Source organism: Phyllostomus hastatus, unplaced genomic scaffold (genome assembly GCF_019186645.2).
Source record: "Phyllostomus hastatus isolate PE091 unplaced genomic scaffold, TTU_PhHast_1.1 phas_contig_40, whole genome shotgun sequence".
NCBI lineage: Eukaryota > Metazoa > Chordata > Mammalia > Chiroptera > Phyllostomidae > Phyllostomus > Phyllostomus hastatus.
In genome coordinates this window covers 29,466,665-29,492,624 of record NW_025333872.1, presented here as the reverse complement: position 1 = coordinate 29,492,624, position 25,960 = coordinate 29,466,665, and the positions used below count along the sequence as shown (strand labels likewise).

General features: G+C 42.2%; 1 protein-coding gene and 1 pseudogene across 2 annotated transcripts; one reads left to right on the top strand and one right to left on the bottom strand.

Annotated features, from left to right (window-relative positions):
• Window positions 1-192: 192 nt before the first annotated feature.
• Window positions 193-21,728, top strand: CGAS (cyclic GMP-AMP synthase). 2 transcript variants are annotated; one of them, XM_045843369.1, is made up of 5 exons: window positions 194-1,071; window positions 10,415-10,634; window positions 14,427-14,669; window positions 19,270-19,372; window positions 20,852-21,728. In XM_045843369.1, the coding sequence occupies exons 1-5, from the start codon at window positions 355-357 to the stop codon at window positions 21,201-21,203; spliced, it is 1,635 nt and encodes a 544-aa protein (XP_045699325.1). In that variant the 5' UTR covers window positions 194-354; the 3' UTR covers window positions 21,204-21,728. The 2 variants fall into 2 exon arrangements, with proteins under 2 accessions (XP_045699326.1, XP_045699325.1); XM_045843370.1 differs by lacking the exon at window positions 14,427-14,669 and having other exon boundaries at window positions 193-1,071.
• On the bottom strand, window positions 4,969-6,208 carry LOC123821411 (annotated as a pseudogene).
• Window positions 21,729-25,960: the final 4,232 nt, after the last annotated feature.

Genomic DNA, 25,960 nt, shown 5'->3' with positions numbered 1-25,960 from the left:
CAATGCACAAGAAAGCCAAATTCATTTAGGCAGTATGCCAGCAAGTACGTCTGGCTGTGAATACTCCTGAGTGTTTTCGGGTTAGGTTTTTGAGGCAGTGGAGACACTGCCACTCCATAGCTGACACTGGAGAGGCAGAATATTAGCATCCCTCCTTGGCCCTAGGCGATCTGTCTAGTCGCGGTGGGGGCGTGGCCCCCGTGACCTCCCAGCGTGGGTTCACCTTTCTTGCGTGCTTCCTGGTCAGTGGTGTTCCCGCCAGACTTTCAAGTTTTAAGTTTCATTTCCGAGACTGCTCGTTCCTCTTCCCGCGGCGTCTCGGTGTCTCGACACGGGTAGCAGAGAGTGCCAGCCATGGATCCTCAGCACAGAAGGGCAACGCGCTCAGCTTCGAAGGCCGCAGCCTCCACCCTCACGGCTTCTGTGCAGATTACGAAGGGCACCCCGACGAAGCCCGCTCAGACGAAGTCTGCCCCGACGAAAGCTGCCCCGACGAAGCCCGCCGAGAGGAATCCCACCCAGATGAAGCCCAGCGAGTGTCTGGTAGTCCCCGACGCTGCCCAGCCGGAAGAGCAGATGTGCTGCCCTACCAGGGCGTCGGCACCCCGGCGGAAAAAGAGCGCCCCTGGCCCCCAGGAAAGGCCGCATGTACGCGCACGGGGTGCGCGCACTCAGAAGGCGCCTCTGAGCGCCGAGGATTTTTTGGATGGGCCGAGGATTCTGCCTGAGCCACCGGCGGCCCGGGAGCCGCCCCTTCCCAGGGTTGGATCCGGTTGCGAGAGGGGCGCTTGCTCTGCTCGGGAGCAGAAATCCCAGCCCTGGCCTATGGAGGACCCCGGCCAGCACCTGCTGGTCCCAGCGCCTAATCTCGCCTGGAGGGAGGCATCATCCTGCAGCTGGAAGCCCAGGGCCGTGCTGGATAAGTTGAAGCTGAGACGCTGTGAAATCTCAGCAGCAGCTGAGGTCGTGAACAAGCTCGTGGACCACCTGCTACGTAGACTGCAGAGCTCCCAGTCCGAGTTCAAGCTTGTGGAGAAGCTGTGTACTGGGAGCTACTACGAGCAAGTGAAGGTGAGCTGGCAATCGCCTCCACTACTGTGCCCCAGGCGCGCGGCCGTGCTTCCTCACCCCTCTCCCAGCACCCCCGATATTCCCACCTCCCACAGTCCCTCACTTTCCTTTGGAAGAAACTCCGACTGTAGTTCCTCAGTTCTAATTAAAACAACGAACAGTTGTGCGTCCGTTTACTCAGTACTACACCCAGCGAACACAGAGCCTGCCCATATTGATTGCTAGCCACTGTAAGACACTGCTATTGGGAGAATTCAAATGTATAGATTCATTCATGCAAGCAGACCTGTATTTTGTTTGTCTCACAGTGCTATCCTTGGTGGTTACTGTCAGATCATGACTTTGATGATTAGGAGTGATCTGCGAAAAAATCCACAAACTTAATATGTCTAAGAAACTTTTTCTATGAGTACATATGTACTCCAAAGGAAAAATATTTCCAGTCCCTCTCTCCAGCCTTCGCAAACCCACTGTCTTACCAATTTCTTTTTTTTTTCAAAAAATATATTATTGATTACGGCATTACACTTGTCCCATTTTTTTCTCCCCTTTATTCCCCTGTGCCCTGTACTCCCCCCTCCCACCATCATCCCCCCCTTTAGTTCATGTCCATGTGTTGTACATATAAGTTTTTTGGCTTCTACATTTCCTATACTGTTCTTGCCCCCCCTATTTTCTACTTTATACCTACCATCTAAGCTACTTATTCTCTGTACCTTTTTTCCCTCTCTCCCCCTCACACTCCCCTGTTACTAACCCTCCATGTGATCTCCATTTCTGTGGTTCTGTTCCTGTTCTAGTTGTTTGCTTAAATTACTTTTGTTTTTGTTTTAGGTGTGGTTGTTAATAATGGTGAGTTTGCTGTCATTTTACTGTTCACATTTTTTCTTAGATAAATCCCTTTAACATTTCATATAATAAGGGCTTGGTGATGATGAACTCCTTTAACTTGACCTTATCTGAGAAGCACTTTATCTACCCTTCCATTCTAAATGATAGCTTTGCTGGGTAGAGCAATCTTGGATGTAGGTCCTTGCCTTTCATGACTTGGAATACTTCTTTCCAGTCTCTTCTTGCTTGTAAGGTCTCTTTTGAGAAATCAGCTGACAGTCTGATGGGAACTCCTTTGTAGGTTACTGTCCCCTTATCTCTTACTGCTTCTAGGATTCTCTCCTTCATTTTTACCTTGGCTAATGTAATTATGATGTGCCTTGATGTGTTCCTTCTTGGGTCCAACTTCTTTGGGACTCTCTGAGGTTCCTGGACTTCCTGGAAGTCTATTTCCTTTGCCAGATTGGGGAAGTTCTCCTTTATTATTTGTTCAAATAACTTTTCACCTCGTTGCTCTTCCTCTTCTCCTTCTGGTATCCCTATAATTCAATGTTACAGCGTTTAAAGATGTCCTAGAGGTTCCTAAGCCTCTCCTCATTTTTTGAATTCTTCTTTATTTTTTTGTGGTTGGATATTTCTTTTTTCCTTCTGATCCACACCGTTGATTTGAGTCCAGTTTCCTTCCCATCACTGTTGGTTCCCTGTACATTTTCCTTTACTTCACTTAGCATAGACTTCATTTTTTAAATCTAATTTGTTACCAATTTCAACCAATTCTGCGAGCCTCCTGATTACCAGTATTTTGAACTCTGCATCTGATAGACTGCTTATCTTCATTCATTTAGCTCTTTTTCTGGAGCTTTGATCTGTTCTTTCACTTGGGCCATTTTTTTTTTGTCTTGACACACCTGTTCTGTAGTGAGGGGTGGATCCTTAGGTGTTCACTGGGGTGGGGAAACCTACCTAGCTGGGTGGTGAAACTGTATGTGGAGAGGGGTCCGAGAGGGAACAGTGGTGCTTGCTCTGCTCTCTGCTGGATTTCAGTCACTTCCCCAGTTTCCCACAAGCAAATTGGGCCCTTCTGGTGCCGATTCCCGGGTGGGTGGGTTTGTGTACATTCTAGGACTTTGTGGGTCTCTGTAATGAGCTTTGCTGTGAGGCTGGGAGTTTCTCCTGCTGGCACCTCAACCCTCATAGGTGTTTTCAATCAGTGGTTTGAGGCTTTATTTCCCTGCACTGGAGCCCTGTGTTGTGCAGTCCATCCCGCTCCCCAGTTTTTCTTCCTGGTTTATCTGCGCATGAATGTAGGACCATCTGCTCCACCAGCCACGGCCTTGCCATGGGTCCTCTCTGCCCCTCCTACTGGTCTGGATGAATGTTTCTTCTTTAACTCCTTGGTTGTCGGACTTCCATACAGTTCGATTTCCTTTCAATTCTGGTTGTTTTTGTTTTTAAATTATCGTCCTTCTTTTGGTTTGCAAGGAGGCACAGTGTGTCTACCTACGCTTCTGTCTTGGCCGGGAGTCTGTCTTACCAATTTCTTATAAAGATACTATGGGAAGCTCACAGAGAGTGTTGTTAAGTGTTGTAAAATTTAAGAGAAAAACTCCTACAGATACTAAAAAGCATGCTTCCTAACCACACATCAGCTGTAACTGTTTTTAAGTGTGTATTCCACAGCTCCATTTGTTTGTGGGTGGTTGTCATTAAAGCCATCACTCCAGTATAAATCAAAGGTTTGGGAGTAGGTTCCTGATTGGAGTTTGTTTTCTGAACAGTGGCAGTGGTGAAAGTGGACAGTCTTGCCTTGTTCTTGATCTTAAGGAAAACTGTTTCAGCCTTTTCTTATTGAGTATGATGATAGCTGTGGGTTTGTCATATGTGGGCCTTTACTATGTTGATGTATATTCCCTTTACTCTCACTTTGCTCGGAGTTTTTAATCATAAATGGATATTGGACTTTGTCAAATGCTTTTTTGCATTTATTGATATGGTCATATGGTTAGTACCCTTCTTTTGTTTATGTGGTGTATCATGTTAATTGATTTGTGGATATTAAAGCAACTGCACATCCTAGGAGTAAATCTCACTTGATCAGGGTGTATGATCTTTTTAATGTATTGCTGAATTTGGTTTGCTAATATTTTGTTGAGGATTTTTGCATTTATGTTAATCAGAGATATTGTCCTATAATTTTGTGTGTGTGATGTCTTTGTCTGATTTGAGAATCAGGGTAACAGTGACCTCATAAAATGAGCTTGGGAGCCTTCCCTCCTCTTGAATTTTTTGGGAATTGTTCTTTTAAAAAATTATGTTTATTGATTTTAGAGAAAGAGAAACATCAATGTAAGACATGTTTCCTATATGTGCAATCAGTGGTTTGGGACTACAGATCAAACCTGCAACCTAAGTATGCGCCCTGACCTGGAATCGAACCCCCAATCTTTTGGTGTACTGGATAATGCTCCAACCAACTGCATCACACTAGCTCAACATTTTTTGTATTGGCACTCAAGCCACCAGGGGAGGAAGGGGAGTCAACAGGCACCACCTTTCTGCTTCCTGTCCAGAGAAGCTGCTGCTAAGGACCTTCTAGACTACTCACAGGTTCTTACTTCATGTTGTCTTCTTTTTTCCCCTCTCTGGTCCTGGGAGAAGGAAGCCACTGACAATGCTGGTTTGTCCTGCTCCCTACCTGCGTGCCCCATGCTTGAGAGCTGAGCTGTTTCCACATGCACCAGTGGCTGTTGTTGGTAATATATGATACGGGACTGTGGCTGTTGGCTAAATAAGTATTTTTAGGGCAAGAAAAATCACTCAGAGGGAAAATAAAAGTATGCAAAAACCAGCCCTTATGGGGAGGACATGTGGATTTTGAATTTTGAACATCAGTTCCTTTGAGGAATGCTTATCACGGGAAGGGCTTTTATTTAGAGAGAGTGGTGTGGTGTCCAAGTGGTAGTTTTGAATATAATGCACCAAACAGCCCAGGACTGTAGAGACCATGGCTTTGTACTTTGGTACTGTGGAACATGAATGTGGGGACACTTCCTTTTCTTGTGCACTTCACTGCACTGCGATAGTTTTCCAGAAGAGATGCCTGGCTTGCTCCTCCCTGTCTCTATGAGCCACGGATTTCATGTCTCTGTGGATTATGTTCTTTGCATGCAAATAGTCCACTCCCTGAGCTGTCTATCTGGCGATGTCAGCTGGCTTCGCACCATTGGGTCACAATCGCCAGGTTGTCCTTCATCATGTACCCCATGAAGAGCAGGATGTTCATGTGTTGTGTTTTGCACAGCACAGCCACCTCATTCCTGAAGGCCTGGTACTGCTCTGGTGTGGGGTCAGCAACCTTTAGGATCTTTACTGCAATGTTTCGGAGCCACTTGCCCTTATAAACAGTCCCAGAGGAGCCTGACCCAATCCAAGTGGAGAGCATCACTTCACTGGCTTCTGTTTCCCAGTAATAGCTCCAATCTCTCCATCCACAAGGCCTAATTTTGTTTTGCTCCTGGGTCCTAAATCCTGGTGCCCAGTGTCTCTGGCACTGGAGTTTTGAGCTGTAATGAGCCTGTTGGACTCAGATTATTGGGGCTTGTGGACAAGGCTGAAGGTGAGGCTGATTCACTGTGACTTTGAATTGCATCCTCAATCATCCTGCCGTCCATAGACAGGGTGGTGCTGACCATGTGGACATTAGGTGTGGACATCAACCTCTGCCTAGGGGAGATGGAGTGTTCAGAGGAAGGCCTGGAGGTATAGAATGTGAAAGTGTGGGGTGTGGAGTACCTGTGCTGGGAACTGACAGGCGTCCAGGAAGTAGACTCTTGAATCCAATGCATTGTCAAAGAAGGCAGTGCTGAGACCCCTCTATCACTAATCGTGGAATTTGGAAAGCAATGAGCTGTCTGACATTACCCCGGTCCACAACATAGTAGGTGTTTTGGTGCTACAGTGCTCATGACATCTGTAGCTACAAGTCTGACATGGAAATCCATTTAGCAGGGACTTCTGCTACATGTCACACAAGGCAGGCTTCAGGAAGATCTTCTGAACAAAGTTGTGTGTTGGGAGGGAAACATGATCCAGAAAATCTACTTGAATTTCTTCTCCCATCAACCAGGCAGCATCAGTATTCCAATCTAAATGTGCTTTTTTACCTCTGTGTTCATGGAGAAGTCTGGACCCTGCACAGCACTCAGGTGCAGGCCACTTGCCCTGAGTGCTTTCCTAAAGCAGTCATGCAAGCTCAGACCATTTCATACATTGACCACCGTTCTTTGCTTGTTTGGCCAGAAAACATGGTTTAGTGTTTCTTGTCTTGTTGCTTGGCTCTGATAGCCAAACTGCTGGACTATTGTGGGGCAATTGCAGCTTGGGCCATCAAACACTGAGTCTTTGAGTCCCAAACCATTGCTGATCATCTTCTAGGTCCCCTGTATGTGCTCCATTGCAGCTTACACAATAGTTAAAAAAACCTGAGGGAGGTGTCCCCCCTCAGTATCCATCCTTGGCTGTGTGCTAGGGCCACAGAGTCTGGTCCACTTTCCTCCCCCTCGGCAGGTGAGGAAGCAGGTGGCAGTCACACTGGGGAGTCTCCAGCTCAGGGAATGGGGCCGGGCAACCCCTGCATTATCGCACTTGCACTCCCCTTGGCACATCAGGGAACATTCCCCAAAGCCCAGCCAGCTGGCCCTCTTGGGCCCAAGGAGAGCAGCAGGGGACCCTTCCTATCTCAGCTCTCACGCTCCTTCTCTGTTATTCCTTCAATACCAGATGGTGGCCCCAGTGCCCATGATCTTACTGTTTCTTTGATGAGCTTGGTTAAAGGTTTGTTGATCTTGTTCATCTTTTCAAACAACCAGCTCTTGGTTTCATTGATCTTTCATATATTTTTTACACTCTACTTTGTTTATTTATGCTCTGATCTTTACTATTTCCTACCTTCTATTGACTGGGTATTGATTGTTTTTCTTTATCTACTTTCTATAGATGTGTAAGCTTCGATTTATTTGAGATTGTTATTACTTCTTGAAGGAGGCCTGTATTGCTATGAATTTCCCTCTTTGGACAGCTTTCCCCATGTCCCATAGATTTTGGGTCATTGTGTTTTCATTTGTCTCAAGGTATCTTTTGATTTCTTCCTTCATCTTTTGTAACCCTTTCATTGTTTTAGTTACATGTTATTTAACTGATGTATTTGTGTGTTTTTCAGTTTTTTCTTGTAACGGATTTCTAGTTTCGTACCATTGTTGTCAGAAAAGATGCTGATAGGCTTTCAGCCTTTTAAAATTTATTGTGACTGTTTTGTGTCCCAGTGTGGTCTATCCTAGAAAATGTTCCATGTGCAATTCAAAAGAATGTATATTCTGCTTCTTTGGGGTGAAATGCCCTGAAGATAATCAGTTAAATCCATCTGGTCTACTGTGCCAGGTAAGGCCACTATTTTCTGTTTGATTTACTTTCTGGAAGATCTATCCATTGATGTCAATAGGGTGTTGAAGTCCCCTACTATGACTGTATTACTGTTGATTTTTCCCCTTATATCCATCTATATTTGCTTTGTATATTTATATGCTGCTATGTTGGGTGCATAAATGTTTACTATGGTTATACCCTCTTGTTGGATTGATCCCTTTATCATAATGTAATGTCCTTCCTCCTCTCTTATTACAGCTTATTACAGCTTTTATTTTAAAGTCTCTTCATGCGATATAAACATTGCTATTTCAGTGGCACAGTCTTTCTGGTTACCTGAACCAGATACTTTAGAAGTGTCCCCTGTGTGAGTTGTGTGTGCCATCCTGTTGGTTGAGTCTTGATTGCTGTTGGTATATCAGTGGGTGGGAATGATGCTTAGGCTGACTCTGAAGATTGGCCATAACCACAGTGTATAAACTGCTGTGTAGAGGCTGACCCCACATAGTGGAATTTGTCCCAGTAGGGTTTGGTGTCTGCTGACACTACCCTTTGCTGTGCTGCTTGTGGAGCTACTGTATTTTGCTGTACATAATGCATACCCCTTTTTTGTGCTCATTATACACAGGATTATTATACCATGGTATATAATCATTATACCCATGTATAGTGCACATCATTATTTTTTCCTCAGAATTTTGGGCAAAAAAGTGCTCATTACACATGGCAAAATAGGGTATTGGGTGGTGCTCTGTTGTGGTTTGAAGTCTGACACCGAGTGTGTTGGTTCTGGGAACTCGGGAGGAGGTCCAGTACTGGGCCAGTGTCAGAAGCTGCTTGGGTTGGGCCTGGATGCCTGTAAGGGAGGCCTACTGTGAACCGAGGCCAACTGCCAACAGTACTGGGCCTGGGGGGAGAGCAGCAAAAGACACCAGACACCTTAGTACTACCACCACCTGCCAGCTGCCTGTAAGACTCAGCAGATGAAAAGTCTTGGGCAGCATTCAAGTTGGATGGGGCATGGTCTCAGGGACACAGCAGGCTGGGGCAAGTGCTGTTTTCCAGGTTAATGCAGATTCAGATTTGGCACCAGTGCTGAGCCTGAGGCCTCTCAGCAAAAGTCTCATGGTGCACTGAGGGCAGCCGCCACCCGCTTGGGGCCTATGGACCTTTGTGGTGGGGCAGGCAGGGTTCTGGCAGCCATCAGGGTAGTGCTAGTGAAGGTTTGGTCATATGGGGAGAGGGTTCAACACAGGGCCAACAGCAGCTGTCCCTGCCATCCATGCAGCCCTAGTTCTGAAGCCCTAGTTCTGAAGCCTCCTGCTTGTCTCTGGTGCCCCGTGAGCTGCTGCCCCTCTGCCAGAGCACAGGGTGAGTGCCTGTGAGTGAGAGTCTGTGCCAGCTCTTTAAGGGGATGCCTGGGTTTAAGCTGCATTCCATCTCACCCAGATGGATCGAATCCCCACTGATTTTCACAGTGAGATGTTATGTGGGCTCCTCTTCCTGGCCCCTGGTATTCTTGGCTGGGAAGCCTGCCATGGGGCTGAGATCCCTCACTCCTCAGGGGGGAACCTCTGCAGCTGAGACAGCCCTCCAGACTCCCTGCTGCCACACGTGGGCATGAGGCCAGCCCATTTCATGTCTTTGCCCCTCCTGCCAGTCTCAACGTGGCTTCTTCTTTATATCCTTAGTTACAGGACTTCTGTCTAGGTAGTCTTCAGATGGTCCTGCAGGTTGACTGTTCTATAATTTAGTAGTGATTTTGATGTGGTCATGAGAGGAGGTGAGTACAGTATCCACCTGCTCCTCCATCTTGACCAGAACCATTGAGCCATTTTTCTTTTTCTTTTTAAAAACTTTTGTATTCAGCCATTTTTCTTAAATAAATCTTCCTTGAATCATCACAAACCTGTAGTCAGTTAATTTACGGGATTTGGGAATAGTTGAATTAGACCATTTCTGCTCATGTTTCTTACTGCTTTTATGGAAAAGTGTATTTTGCAGACTCTGAATTTATTCCCACTGACATCACTTTAAGTGTTATGCTTTAACGGTATGTCTTCGTCGGGTGGGGCTCCCCCAACAAAATGCTATAGCCTGGGTGGCTTAAACAACAGAAATTTATTTCTCTCAGTTCAGGAGGCAACAGGGTTCGGTTCTGGTGAGGACTCTCTCCCTGGGAGATGGCACCCTCTCCCTGGGTCCTCGCTGTGTTCTTGCTGTGTGGGCACAGAGAGTACGGTCTTTCCCTTCCTCTTCCTATCAGGTCACCAGTCCTACCACCCTCATGATCTCATTTAACCTTAATTACATCCTGAAAGTTCTGTTTCCAGGTACAGACACATTGGGGGTTAGAGGTTCAATATATGAGTTTTGGGGGGAGAGTTATACACCACAGCACATCTCAGTTTGGAGTAGCAACATTCCATTTGGTCCGTAGACAGAGGCTACCAGGTGCCGTGTTGAACAGTGCAGTCAGTAGCTGCACGTGAAGCACACTCCTACCTAGAAGAAGATTGCGGCGTTTTCATATAGTACAGACGAGCATTTGTTACGATTGTTTTAATCATTGTTATTGTGAGAATGGAAAAGGTTCTTCGAAGGTCGTACAAATGCTGTGGTCCTAAGACACTAATAATGTTCATGACTTGGAGCTCCCACTCACTGGGGTGATCAGTCAATGCAGGGAGGCGGCCCCTGCGCCAGGACCACAGGTGAGGACACACGTGTTTGAGACCATTGTGATGGGAGGGTGACTGCAGTGTGTGTCTCTCGATGTAGAAGCCAGCACCTTAGTCGTCTTTAATATTATAAAGCCTTAAACTCAGACTCAAACCAGTACAGGTTTTAAAAGCTTACATGCTATCATTTAAAACTGTTTTAAATTACAAAAGTCATTCGTACTCGTGGTGACAAAAACAATGAGTAGAGAAACTACAAACTAAAACCAATAATACTCTCCCAGTCCACTAGCCCCATTCCCAAAGGGTGTAAATAGTAAGAGTCTTGCTTTGAAAAATTTTAAGAGAATTACAGTTGCTGCAAAATATTCACAAGCCAACATTTCACTGCTGCTTTTACTTTGTCTTAGGTCTCTTCTCCTAATGAATTTGATATTATGTTCAAACTGGATGTCCCCAGAATTGAGCTGGAAGAATATCACAACAGTGGTGCCCATTACTTTGTGAAGTTCAAAAGAAATCCCAAAGGAAATCCTCTGAGTCAGTTTTTAGAAAATGAAGTATTATCAGCTTCAAAGATGCTGTCTAAGTTTAGGGAAATCATTAAGGAAGAAATCAAAAACATTGAAGGTAAGATTTTTGACTTTTGATTCTTAAAGGTCAAATCATACCTACTAATTGTCAATGTATGCTCCTCTCCTGATCTTTGTTGCCCTCTCTGTGACACACTGTTGACTACCACCTCCTAGCAACAACTCTTTGCTCTTGATTTTATTCTACTACATTTTGTCGGTATTCTTTTACAGTGTTGATTGGCTCTGTCTTGGTCTCCATTGAGTGTATTCACTGAGCACATGTGGCTGAATGAAATCACGGCATCCCCCCTGGAAGCCCGTAACTTGTACCCACAAATTGCAGCGGGTTTTCTGAAGGGAATGAACTGGGAGAAGTGGTAGCAATTTGCATGGTGGAGCAAGGCCCTGAGGAAGCAAAGAGGTTGGCAAGCTCAGGAAGCAAGAAGAGGCCCAGTGAACAAGGGGAAGAGTGATGTGAAATGAAGTGGAAGAGAGTCCAGGGACCAGGTGTAGTCAGGATTTGTTATTTAAGAAACTATAAAAAATACCTGCCCTTGGCGGGACTTGTAGATCCTGGACTGGAGTTCAGATCTTATTACATGTTCACTGAGAAGCCAGGTTTTAATAACAAAATAAGGATTGGGTTTGTATTTTTACAACTTGACTCTGGCTTCTAAGGAGAAGATGTTGTAAGAAGGCAAATAAGATTAGAAATGAAAATACTGTGACAGTTCAAATGAAAGATGTGGGTGGGGGGGGGGGGGGGGTGATGGGGCTGGAGGGAGGCAGACACAGCCCAGCTGTGACTAAGTGCAGGGGTGAGAGGAGCTGGGGACTGGAAAGGGCTCCCAGGTGTCTGGATGGAGCACCTGTGTAGACTGTGTCCTTTACTAAGATATGATGGGGGAGGAGGAGCGCATTTTGGGGGAGTAAATGAAGAGCAGGCTTTGCACATGTTAAGTTAGAGACTCCTGTGATGTTCAAGTGAATGTGTCAAGAATGTATGTGCATATGGGTTTGGAGTTCAGGGGATACATTTGGGCTGCATGTCAACATATATGTGGTATTGGGAAAGGATGAGATCACTTAGGCAGAGAGTGTGGATTAATTTATTCATTAATTTAATCAATATTCATTGATTATGTACTGTGACAGGGGTCTAGATGTTTGGCATATATTAACAAACAAATAGAATAGACCCTCACCCTTCTGTACTTTATAATGACATGAGGGCAGATATGTAACTAATAACAAATGGAAACATAATTATCTTGCGTATTCAAAAGTAGTTAAGTTCTGTGGGGAAAAGTATAGCAGGGTGAGAGGGGTCAGGATGGGAGAAATTGGAATGTTAAGTAGAGGGGTAGGAAGAGGATCCCATTAGAAGTTGGGGGGAAGAGAAGGAGCCAGATGAGACAAGTGTTTACAGGAGGAGTGGCCAGTTTCTAGAATGCTGCTGGCATTGAGGAAAGCATTGGATTTGGTCTTTGGTTTTGTGGGATTGCTGGGAACTTTGACTTAGCAGTTTCAGGAGGGTCATGAGCACACAAGGGAAAAAGGGCAGGGATGCAGTAGAGACAGCATGCGTAGGCAATTCTAGAAAGTTTTGGTTGAGAGAGAAGTAGAGAGATGGGTAAGTATGGGGATGAGGCTGATGTAGAGTAAAGGAGAGGAATATTTTGGAATGAGAAACACTGGGACCCTTTGTGTGCACTTAGAAATGATCCAGCAGTGCAGGGGAGTCCACTGATGCAGGAGTGGGAACAACTGAAGGGGTAAGATGCTTGAGGAAGTGAGGATCCAGAGGCCATGTGCAGGGTGGCCTTGAAAGATGCACGGACACTTCCTAGGTGGTCATAGAAGGAAGAAGGGTATGATGGGTAAGGTGAGAGTAGGTTTGCAGGTGTATGATAAGAAAACGAGAGTGTTCTGTAGGCTTTTCTCCTTGGTGATCTATCCTCTTTCTCACTGTGGTTTCTTCCAGAAGTCTTATCTGGGAGAATCTTTAGCTATTGCTTGTACACCCCCAAATCCCAAAGCCAGTATCTGTCATCTGGAGGTCTTTCCTGAATTTCTGACCACCATAACTACTTGTCCTGTGGCCACCTCCTCTTGGTTGTCCCCCAGGCTCGTAGAGCTCAGTGTGTCTGAAAGGAGGCTCCTGCTCAGTCTAGTCTGTATTGGAAAATGGAAACAGCACCAGTCCTTTCCGGAGCTGAAACCCTGCGGCGCATGCCAGGACTCCTGCCTTCTCCCTTGTCTCTTAGGTTCAGTCTGTTTGCCAGTGCTGCTGACTTGAATCTCTTTAATTGTTCTCATTTCTGCTTCCTGTGTCTGAAAAAAATAAAACCCTTTATGTAATATGTGCAATGTGATGTTTTAATATACATATACATAGTGAAATGATTTCTACAGACAAGCTAATTAACATGCCATGTCACATAGTTAGCTCTTTTTGTGTGTGGTGAGAGTACCTGAAACCTACTCTCTTAGCGCAGTATTTAATTCTGTGCTGGTTCCAGTGTGCGGATGTAGTATTAATGCCGGGCATCATGCTGTGCATTAGCTATCTAGACTCACCTTCCTAACTGCCCCTTTGTTCCCTTCCATCAACATCTCCCATTTCCCCCACTGCCCCACCTCTGTCTGTAAACCACCATGCCGCTCTCTGCTTCTGTGTTTTCTACTTTTTTAGATTTCACATATAAGTGAGGTCATGCAACATTTGCCTTTCTGTGTCTGGCTTATTTTCTCCAGGTTCATCCATGCTGTCACATATGCCAGGGTCTCTTTATATGTGAAAACTGAATACTGTCCCATTGTATATACAGACATACCTCAGCTTATTCCTCTTCTGTTTATTTCACTTCAGATAATGCGTTTTTATAAATTGAAGGTTTGTGGCAGCTCTGCACCAAGCAAGTCTGTTGGTGCTATTTTTCCAACATGCTCAGATGATGCTTTAGCAGTGTTTAGCAGTAAACTATTTAATTAAGGCATGTACATGGGTTTTTAGACATAATGCTTGTGCACATTTAATTGACTACAGTATAGTGTAAAGATAACTTCTATTTTGCTGGGAAACCAAAAAATTCATGTGACTTGCTTTATTGCAATATTTACTTCATTGCAATGGTCTGCAATATCTCCAAGGTGTGCCTATATATTCCACAATTTCTTTTTTTAATTTTTTAAATTGTTTTCCAAGTACAGTTGTCTCCATTTTCCTTCCACCACTCCCCCCCAGTCCACAGATACCCATCTCCCACCCTCCATCCTACCCCCTTCCACAATGTCTTTATCCATTCACCCATGGATGGACTCCTAGGTCATTGCCATTATTGCCTGTGATGAGTCATGCCGCAGTGACTCAGGCTTTGCTCCCTGTGTCTTCGTGCCCCCTGGCTCTGTGCTACCGCAGGCTCCCAGGCTCCTGTGCGGCCATGGCTGTGGTCTTTTTTTCCCTCCCTCATGTTTTCCTCTGTGGTCTTCTTGATCACCTTGCTCCTTCCTGCTGCCCATCTGGCCTGTTTTCCAGGCTTCCCTCCAAACTGCCACTCACCAATGTAAATGAAAATTTAATCAAAGCATTCCCAGAGCCCGAAGTCTTCAGGCACTCCCATCATGCATGCCAGACAGATTCTCGACAGAGCCTCCCGCCGTGACAGTGCCAGGGAGTGCTGGTTGAGCGAGTGAAACACCTTGCCTTAGGGGTCAGTTTCTGTTTTCAAACTACTTTTCTCCTTAACACTCTATAGATCTCCAATTAAAGTTTTATTGTTTTTCCTCTATTTTTAAGAAATTAGATTGATAAATCCTTTTTTTTTCCTTTTATATATTTAAACAGATCTAGATGTCATTATGGAGAGGAAGAAGAGAGGGTGTCCTGCTGTAACACTTCTTATTAGAAAACCTAAAGAAATATCTGTGGATATAATCTTGGCTTTGCAAGTGAAAAGCAGCTGGCCCGCGAGCACCCTGGAAGGCCTGTGCATCCAAGGCTGGCTTGGAAGGAAAGTTAGGAGAGACCTGAGACTGCAGCCATTTTATCTGGTACCCAAGCATGCAAAGGAAGAAGGCCATTTTCAAGGTGTCTTGAATGTGACAGTGAATTTCTTTAAAGACATAAGAAAAGTCGTTGATGTTATACACAAGAGCTATAATAAAAGATCAGCTATTGCTCTTGGCATTTCAAGAGTCATCAGGCTCTTGAACTCTCAGTAGGCTACAAGACGAGAGTTTGGTGAAAAGATGGAATTGCAGAGGGCATAGTGGTAGTCATGATATCGAATATTCAGCTTGAAATGTCTGCCAGCCCACATTTGAGTGTTATCTGTTTCATTTGTTTCTGATAAAGAAAGGCAGTGCTAGCCTTGGAGTCAGACTGCTCTGGGTCTGGGTCCTGAGACCTCTCTTCCCAGATGTGTGATCTGTGGCCAGTTACCAAGCCTCTCTAAATGACACTTTATTCACATTTCTTAGTTTTCACCTATGTCCTTGTTCTGTCGAGGGTCCCATCTAGGACACCACATTACATTTCATCGTCGTGTCCCCTTAGGCTCCTCTTGACTGTAACACTTTCGTCAGCCTTGCCTTGTTCTTGTTCTTGACGGCCTTGGCAGTTTGAGGCACACTCATCAGGCATTTTGTAGCATGCCCCTCTTACGGCATGTGCCTGATGTTTTTGCTATGATTAGACAGGAGCGGTAATGTGCCATTTTCTTCACACCATATTAAGGAAACGTGTCATGAACATGAGTCAGCACTGTCAATGATGATCTTGATCAGCTGGCTGAGGTCGTGTTTTCAGGTTTCTACACTGTTAAGTTACTCGTTTCCCTCCTTTTCATTTTGTACTGTTTGGAAGGCTGTCACTTTGCACAGCTCACACTGAAAGAGTGGGGATTGTGCTCCACCTCTTGAAGAGCAAAGTATTTACACAAATGTTTTGTAATTCTTCTGCATGGAAGATTTGTCTCTTCTTCCCCTTCTATTAACTTACTTACTCACTTATATCAACAAGGATTCATAGACATTTGTTTTATATTTTGGGCTATAATGCAGTGCCACTTTAGTAATTGTATTGCTTTGATTGTCTGAGTTTGGCCTTCAGGAGCTCTTTTCACTTGGTTCCCTGTGGCCTTTGGACATGCCCCCAAATTGGGGGGTGGGGTTGTTTTTTTGTTTTGTTTTCAGCACTCACTCACTTTCTGGCTGTTCAAGATGCTTCAGGCACATGTTGTATATTTCCTGTGTCAGTCCTAGAATCAGTGGTTTCTCCAGGGAGCCCTGGATCCTTTTGTTGGAGGATGTCCTAGAAACCACAAACTGGGTGTTGTGTGTGTGAGTGTTCTGTCAACCCTCTGGGCTGAAGGAACAAGGAAATATATGTACGTGTACTAATCCCCACTCTAAACCCTATCTCTAAATATTTTATATGTATCTACCTGTTGTCTATATTATCATGCATGAGTTCATACTGTCTAATTAGATTCCATTACCATGTGGCTCATTCTTTCTGTGCTTGCTGTCTGGCACCTCTCATTCCATCAATGGAATACCTGACTCCCTATTTACTTAGTTGTCCAGTTCTCACACACATGTAGGTCTTTCCAAGTATAAAGCCATTGCTCCCTGGGAAACAGGTATCGATTTCAGTGCAGTGCTGACACACAGTTGTTTACCTTCAGTCTTACCCCATTTTCAAAGTGACTTAGGACGACGCCTTTTGTCCCACCCCTTTCAGGAAGGATGTTTTGTACTTCTGTAATGCTATTAGAGTCCCTTTTCACAGTCTGCATATTTTTTGGGGATCCCTTGACCTCCTAAATCATTTTTACAAGTTTACATATATTAAGGTTCACTCTTTCTGCTACAAAGCTCTACTGGTTTTGATGAGTGCATTGTATCACGTATCTGCCCTCACACAGTAGTTTCAGTGCCCTAAAAAGTCTCCTGCGCTTCACCTATGCAACCCTTCCCATTCCGAACTTCTGGCAACCACTGTCTGTCTGCCATCTCTGTAGTTTTGCCTTTTCTGGAGTGGCATAAGTGAACGTCATAAATGGATTCACACAGGAGCAATGAGCAGCACATCTGGCTCAGTGCCTCCTTTTCCATATATTCCTTGTCCATGTAGTGGAGAGCTTTACACACTCTTTATTCCGTTCTATTAAAATCTTTGCCTACCCTTTCTCTATACTATATCTGTCACACTGTAGTATACTGTAAGTCTTAATACCTGGTAGGGCAAGTTTTCCCACTTTGTCTTTCCTCATGAGTGTTTTAGATATTCTTGACAGTTCATATTCTCATAAAAATGTTAATATCATATTGTCAGGTTCCACAAAACTTGGAATTTTGATTGAGAGTACATTGAAGCTATAGATAAATTTGGAAAGACTTGATGTGTCTTCCAGTTCATGGTCAGGTGCATCTCTCCATTTATTGGGTTGGCGAAAAAGTTTGTTTTTTTTCCTGGACAATTGCTCTAGTAGTGCTTAGTTGTCTTTAACGTCATTCCAAATGTATTGTTAGATTGTATCGTGACAGCTGTCATATCAGCCTGAATTAAAAAAAAACTTATGAAAATTGGTGAATTTTGTGTGGCCATTTTATTTCTTAAGTTTTAAAATTCTTTTTAAAGGATTTTATTTATTCAGTTTTAGAGAGAGGGCAATGGAGTGAGAAAGAAAGGGAGGGAAATATCAATGTGTGGTTGCCTTCCTACACCTGCACTGGGGACTGTAGGTTCGCAGGCTGGCATTCAATCCACTGAGCCATACCAGCTATGGAAATTCTTATTTTCATTGGTAAAGATTTTATTTATATTTTAGAGAGAGGAGATGGGAGGGAGAAACACCAATCAGTTGCCTCTTGCACACCCCCTACCAGAGACCTGGCCTGAAACCCAGGCCTGTGCTCTGACTGGGAATCAAAGCAGTAACCTTTCAGTTCTCAGGCTGGTACTCCACCCACTGAGCCACGCCAGCCAAGGGCATTGTGCAGTGATTTTAATATTGAAGGTGGAATAAAATATTCAACATTTTCAATGTATTATGCTTTATTATTTCAAGAAAGCTAAAAATGCAACTGAAACACTAAAAAAGATTTGTGTGGTGTATGGAGAAGGTGCTGTGACTAATCAGACATGTCAAAATTGGTTTGTGAAGTTTCTTGGTACTATTGACATTTTGGCCAAATAATGCTTTTCTGGGGGGCTTTCTTATGATGCATTGGAGGATGTTTAGCAGCACCCTGGCCTCTACCCACTTAAAGCCAATAGTGGGAGATAGCTGATATACTGAAAATATCCAAATCAGTAAAGTTACTTGTGAAAGTAAAAAATGTGTCTCATATTTTACTGAAAAAAAAATGAAACAGATTTTTTTGGCCAACCCAGTATTTAGATTTCCTCTAATACTTCTCAGTGAAGTTTTAGAGTTTTGTCCACAGAAGTTTTGTGTATCTTTTCTTATTTACTCATAGAGAATTGTAACTTCTTAGTATTAAAATTTTCAACCAGTAGGAAATTAGACTGAAGAATATTTTTTAACCCTCACCGAGGATGTGCTTATTGGTTTTAGAGAGAGAGGTAAGGGGAGAGAGAGACAAACATGGATGTAATTGGTTGCCTCTTGTACATGCCCCTACTAAGAATCAAACCTGGGACCTGGGTATGTGTCCTGACGGGGGGTGGAACCACAACCTTTACTTGGAGGGGCCCATGCTGCAACCAACTGAGCCGCCCAGCCAGGGCTGTAAACTGAAGAATGCACTGAACTCACACATACCTGTCACCCAGCTTCTTTTTCTTTTCTTCATACACAGTTCTGTCATCTCTCAATAATGACAGCTTTGTTTCCCTCCTTCCTGCCTATACCCCATGTTCTGCTCCCTAGGAGAGCCAGTTCAACAGAAAGAGGAATAGCAAACATCCTGTCTTCCTGATTTCAAAGGAAAAACCTCAGTGTTTTACTTTACATTACCCTGTTGCTGTGTTCTTTTTCACTCTGTCTTCCAGCAGATCCAATTTCCATGCAGATTTAAATAGCTGAGAGGTTTTTTTTTTAAATGATGAATAAATGTTAAATTTCATTACCTGCATGTTCTGTTTGTTGAGAACAGATCTGTGTCTCCTCGATCTGTTAATGTGACAGATTATACTCATTTTTAAATTATAAGTCAGTCATGCATTTCTGGTGTAAAACCATCTAGGTTGTAGGATGGCTGGAGCTTCAGAGAGCTAGCCATGGTGAAACTTGGGGGGAGGAGGGGAAATCTGTTCTCACAGAAACTCTCCCAAGGAACAGAAGTGTCTCCTAATTCATTTTACATGAATGCCAAAACTTGGAAAGGATGGTTTAAATTTTTTGAATCAATTGATTCTAATTATTATTGAAACAAAATATTAAAAAGCTGATTTTTGCAATGTATAGAAGGTAATGCATCTTACATGGCTAACTATATGAAGCCCCCTCCCACCATTTTTTCTTATCTCAGTCCATTGTTTGCTTCAAATGACTTGTTTTAAAATGTAATTGCATTATTTATCTGTTCACTTCCTTGGGACTCTCTTCTAGAAATTTTTGAGAATGATATTTTAATGAACAAAGTCACTTATATGTTGTATTGTTTGTATGTGGACGTTTTTGGTAACGTGCTTTTCTGTTTTTCTTTTGGAAATTAAGAGAACACCTGGCGGCTATCCTTCTCTCACATTGAAAAGGACATTTTGAAAAATCACGGACAATGTAAAACATGCTGTGAAACTGATGGCGTGAGATGTTGCAGGTACCTTCTTATATTGTTCGATGAGGGCTTATATATGGAATGTCTTTTTAATTGACTCCATAACTCAGACCTAAAGATGATCATTGCTGGGTGAGTCCTGAGGTGAGCCCGTGGCTGGACCCACCTGGAGCATCATCTAGAGGGTGCGCATGAAACCAGGGAAGCCAGCTCCAAGGGACCAAGGGAGAGTGTTGTTAGAAGTCAAGGCCAGGGACCATAGTCCTGAACCCGGATCAGATGGATGTATCAGGAGAACAGAAGAAGAGGGTGTGAACACCAGCCATGAGTAGCCATGACAGCTGGTTGTGTCTCAGTATTCTGGTTACTTCAGGTAATGAATGCTAATGTCCTGCAACAGGAAGGCACCAGAGGTTCACTCCTCTGGATCCTGGTGCTTGCGTTGAGATGGTTTAACTACACTGAAGGCCAGGGACTGACTGGCTAAATTTGAAACAACACTGAGAGACGGGCAGTTATTTTTCTTGGTGGCACACACACCATAAAGAAATGAGAGTGAAAGGGAATTGTTCATGTGAGTTTCTCAGGTTGCCCAGTATAATGGTCACAAAAGTTAAAAGGCCAGAGCATTATGCTAAGTGACATAAGCCAGGCAGTGAAAGACAAATACCATATGATCTCACCTATAAGTGAAACCTTATCAACACAACAAGCAAGCGAGCAAAATATAACCAGAAACATTGAAATAAGAACAAACTGACATTAACCAAAGAGGAGGAGGGAAGGTATAAGGGGGGGAAAACAGGGAAGGGTCATCAAGGAACCTGTACAAAGGACACACGGACAAAGGCAAAGGCAGGTAGGATCTAGGGAGGGATGGGGGGTGGGGGGAATGGTGGGGAGAAGTAGAGACAATGGCACTTGAACAACAATAAAAATATCGCTGATAAATAAACAAATATAATTTAAATACCATGTTAAAAATCATTGTAATAACCAATACACTATTTTTCATTTAAAAATAAAAAGGTCAGAACAAGAAAGCCCAACAAGCAGGCACAGGAGGCTCTTCAAGGCATCGCATGCAGGCCTTGGAGCCAGCAGTGAGAAAGATGTTTGCTCATGTGGTTACATATTTTTGACAACATTAACTTTTGTTAACTGCTAAATAACTGGATGGGTAATATAAATATTTGTAGCCTAACAAAGCAAAATGATTGGCTGAATAATTTAAATCTCTGCCAGTTTCACAGTTGAATTAATCCTGATTCAATAAAATATTTAAGTTAGGAATGGGGAAGTGGAGAGAAAAATATGTTCTTGAGATTTTATATATTTGAAGACATAGGTTTTAGAGTAACTATAATTATATTTCTATTTCTTTATTTTTTTGTGTCTTTATATGAATTATACTATCTGCATTGTTTATTGTATCTTCCTGGAAGATGCTTAAAGCTCTTCTTGGAATGAAGGATGTTGTAAATAAGTAAAAGTCAATGGTTTTCTTTTTTTATTCAACAGGAAAGATTGTTTAAAACTGATGAAGTATCTTTTAGAACAGCTGAAAAAGAAACATGGACACCGAAAGGAACTGAAGAAATTCTGTTCTTATCATGTGAAAACTGCCTTCTTTCATGCATGCACCCATCACCCAGAAGACAGTCAGTGGCAGCCCGGAGACCTGGAGCTCTGCTTTGACCGGTGTCTGGAGGGTTTCCTTCAGTGTCTCAGGAGGGACCGTCTTATTAATTATTTTATTCCTGGACACAATCTATTCTCTCAAGACAAAGTTGACAAAATAAGTAAAGAATTTCTGTTAAAGGAAATTGAATATGAAAGAAACAATGGATTTCCAGTTTTTAAAGAATCTTGAAATTATATTTTTAAAAAGAGTAAAGAATTCAAGGAACTTTATAATAATTGGAATGTTTGAAATTTGTCACAGCAATGATTGATGAAAATGAGTGTAAACAACTATTTAACTCCATTTGTCTTAATAAACTCTATTATAAAAGGCTTGATTGTTTTGGGAAAAGAAATTAGTCAAGGAATACAAAGCAAAAAGAGTATTTAAAATCTAAAAGCTTTACCAGATTGGAATGAAAAGGACAAAATACGTATCAGTTAAAGTTGTCAAGCACTTATTGAACAAACACCGCTTTTTCTTATTACCACCTTTCTCCTGGCACAAATGTGCGGAAGGTTGCAGAAGACAGTAGTAGAAATGATCACAGCCTCCATTAAACTGGTGGGCTTTGTTCAACATACAAATATATTTGGAAGTGGTGCCCTGTCCTCAGTGTTAGGATAGGTAAGATTGAAATGAAGAAATAAGTTCTACATTGTCTTTACATGTCTCAGGAAATTTGTAATCTTACAGGAAAATATTAAGTTAATACATGTGGGTAAATATAAAAGATGTATTTTTTAGTAACACTTTTATATATGTTTCTGGAAAGGTGATACATAACATGGTATGAAACTGAAACAGGTGTGGAATAAAATGTCACCCTTTCTTCTCTGTGCTCAGACAGCATTTTAACTTAGAGGCAGTTGCTGTTTCTTTACTAAACTGAAAGGTTGTAGGTAAGATTCCCGGTCAGGACTTTTGCCTTGGCTGCAGGTTCTGTCCACCCTGGAGCACCTAAAGGAGGCGGCTGATCAATGTTTCTGTCATCGATGTTTCTCTTTCTCCCTTCCCCTCCCTAAAATCAATATGGATGTCTGCAGGTGAGGATTTAAAAGAATTATTGGTGGAGATTTCCTTTTGGTCTAGTATGTAGGTGCCTCCCTCTGGAGAGGATTTGTTTGCATTTGCCAGGCTTCCGGGGGACATTAGCAGTCAGCAAAAGAAGCTCCTCAAATCAGGAGTACTTCAGGAGATTTCTCGGACCACCGAGGTAGTATGAACCTGGGCTGCACATCTGGAACGACAGAACTGCCTCATTCTTTCTGGTGTTTGCATTTTGTTCCACTGCAACGTTCAGATTGTTGTTATTTTCTAGAGATTTTATTTAGGTACTGAAGGGACAATGGCTTGATTTAATGCTATTTTTCAGTTTTGATACCAGTTATGCTAGCTTTATAAACTGAGCTTTCTAAAACTCATCTTTTTTAATGTTCTGGTATGCAGGACTTACTCGCTTGTTGAAGGTGTCTGATTACCTTTCGTGTTTCTTCTGTTTTGTCTGTTCAGGTTAATGACCTGAGTTAATTTTGGTAACTTGGGAAAATATAGTCAAGCTTTTGAACTCCTGGTTGCTGAAATAATGTTATGTACACTGTTCTTAAAATTTTAGGCCCCTGTTTCCCTCAGGTACTTAGAGTGGGGACAGCTGATCTCCCCAGCCACTCAGACTTGCCAGACATTTGTCTGTTTGGTGGGTCTTAATGAAGAGCCAGGTGTGGATTTTCACTGAGCTCTGTATTTTTTAATTCATTAATTTATGCTTTTACCCTTATTTCCTTTCTGTTTTCTTACTAATCTTATTAATGCCATACCTGGAAACTATTACTGCAGGAATAATGTAAGATGAGATGCTGAAGACCTAACTATATATAAATATAAGTACCTGTATGAGCACTAAATGTTAATTGAAGCAGCTGTCATATGTGGAACACAGGACACTGTACATGAAACTGTTAGGGAAAGTTGGGGAGTCTCATCAGTCAAAGAAGCTTTCATGCAAATGAATGACTTTCCTAGGATTCATTTTAGCATGGAGCTGTGGGCTAAAATGTAAGAAACAGCTGTTGCCTATTTTGTCCCCACGAAACTTTTACTGTGTCATTTCAAAGTAGGGGAAGTGTGATCACTTAAGGAAGGAATCCCCCGAATGAAATACTCTTCAGTAAACACAGAATTAAAGGGCTGTGCATGAAGACAGAGACAGCTGACCTTTATATCATAGACAAATCTTTATTTGTTAACAGTCTTTTTCATTGGCATGACAGTATGCAAACAACCTTTAACCCTTTACAGATTTTCCTCAATACAGCAACATTACAGGAGACAACCTTTACTTTTATATTTTTTAAATAAAAATAGTAAAAGGTGAAAAAAGCTTAATGGTACATTCCTTAATATGCATGAAAAAGATTTTCAAGTTAAATACTTTTGATTTTTATTAAAGAAAGTATAACATCTTCAATTCTACATTTAAAACACTGTTGTATTAAGAACTAGTCAGGTCTTTTCCAAACACTGCCGGCACGTCTCCACACTTCCCATAGTTTAGTGTATCTCCAAAGAACCCGAATTCTGAAAAAATAAGTAGTAAAAAACATAAACTGCTGTTCCCAAATCTTTTAAAACACTTTTAATTGTGATGAAATACATAACAAAACTTAACCATCCTAACCATTTTTAAGTAATGATTCAGTAGTGTTAAAGTGTTAAGATATATTCATTGTTCTACAACCAATCTCCAGAATTTCTTTTCATTTTCAGTGAATTTATTGGGATGACACTGGTCAACAAAGTTACCTAGAACTCTTTCATCTTGCTAAACCAAACCTCTATACCCAGTAAACATTTCCCCATTTCCCTCCCCGCACCAGCTCCTGGCAACCACCATTCTACTTTGTCACTCTTCATCAGCTACCCTAGACCCCATGTAAGTGGCATCACACGGTATTTGTGCTCACTCAGCATAATATCCTTTCACATAATGTCCTCAAGGGTCATCCCTTCTGTGGCGTGTGTCAGAATTTCTTCTTACACACCACTTTGTTTATCCATTCATTCACAGCAGGGCTGCCGCCACCTTTTGGCTATTATGAATAAGGCTGCTATGCACACAGGTGTACAAATACCTTTGAGGGAGCCTGCTTTCAAATCGTTTGGATGTATACTCAGAAGAAGGTTTGCTGGGTTGTAGTTTTAATTTTTGAGGAGCTGCCATATTTTGGATTGGGGATGCACTGTTTTACAATCCCACCAACAGTGCACAAGGGTTGTGGTTTCTCCACATCCTCGCCAACACTGATACATCCCTCATGGGTGTGAAGTAATTTTCTTGTGGTTTGGATTTGCATTTCCCCAGTGATGAAACTGAGCACCTTTTCATATGTTTCTTGGCCATTCATACGGGGTTGGGCAAATGTAGGCAAAAGTATGGGAAATATTACAATAATTAGTGCATACTAATACAAAAGTAAAGTGTTTCATGTACTCACAACTGTAGACCTACTTTTGCCCCATCCTGTATATCTTCTCTGGAGAAATGTCTTCAAATCTTTTGCTCATTTTTAGTGGAGTTGTTTGTTTCTGTTCAGTTTTAGGAGTTCTCTATATTGTGCATATTAATTCCTAACCAGAAATATGATTTGCAAAAATATTTTCTCCACAGTTATTCACAAGGTGCCCTATTGGACATTTAGATAATAGTCTTTTCCAACTACAAATAATGCTTAATAAATCTTCACTTGTACGTGCAGACATATTTACAGAATATATTCTTAGAAGAGGAATTGCTGGATCAAAAGGCATATGTGTTTTAATTGATACATTACCAAGTTGCTCAGAAGAGGTTATGACAGTTAATACCTTGACCAACTCCATTACATTGTTGATCTTTCTGTACAACCTAAAGTTTATTTTCTTAACTCTGAATACTTCTAACTTTAAATAAGATATAATAACTGGAAGTTAGGTAACTTTAGGTAAAGAAAAACACCTAATAATTCATTACGTTAATAACTCCTAGAGATAATGCTGACTGCAGTAAACATACTAACAAAGCCTAATTACAGAAAACAGGCATTTGAAAGACCATCTATTAATCAAATGTTACCTCTTATAAGTAGGTTGGTACCACTTTTTGATGTAAACATTAATAATAAAACTTCCAGGGTTTTCCTTGGGGTCTTAATTTTTTTCCACTTCTTTTTTCAGTTTATTTGCCTTGTATCTCCCAGCCATCGACACAAGCTCCTCTGGGGTACTCTGAAGCCATTAGATGTGTTTTTAGGATGGAGATTATTCTTTTAGTATAGCAGCTTTTCCATGACATACTAAAATGCCTCCAAACCATTTCAATCAGAGAATGTGTAGAACAGACTTAAACCTTAGACCTAAAAGCATAAAAATCCTAGAAGAAAACATAGGCAGCAAAATTTCAGACATTTCTTGTAGAAATTTTTCATTGGGTATATCTCCCCAGGCAAGGGAAACAAAATATAAATAAATGGAACGACATCAAATTAAGAAGGTTTTGCACTGCAAAGGAAATAGTCAACAAAATAAAAAACCCACAGAATGGGAGAACATATGGCTTATACATTCTGATAAGGGGTTAATATTCAAAATTTATGAAGTACATACAAAACTCAACACAGAAAATAACAAAAAAAACACACACCCAAATATCCCAATTAAAAATGGGCAAAGGACTTGAACAGACCCTTATCCAAAGAGGACATACAGATAGATATGTGAAAAGACACTCAACTCGACTAATCACCAGAGAATAGCAATTAAAAACCACAATGAGGTAACATCTCACACCTGTCAGAATGGCCATCATCAAATCAACAAACAATAAGTGCTGGTGAGGATGTGGAGAAAGGGGAACACTTTTGCACTGTTGGTGGGAATGCAGACTTGTGTAGCCACCATGGAAAGCAGTA

Bases quoted from the DNA above. Each gene is read 5' to 3' on its own strand.
- CGAS (XM_045843369.1), top strand. From the start codon at position 355: ATGGATCCTCAGCACAGAAGGGCAACGCGCTCAGCTTCGAAGGCCGCA. The intron at 1,072-10,414 runs GTGAGCTGGCAA...ACTTTGTCTTAG, and splicing joins GCTACTACGAGCAAGTGAAG to GTCTCTTCTCCTAATGAATT. The intron at 14,670-19,269 runs GTGTCTTGAATG...TTGGAAATTAAG, and splicing joins GGAAGAAGGCCATTTTCAAG to AGAACACCTGGCGGCTATCC.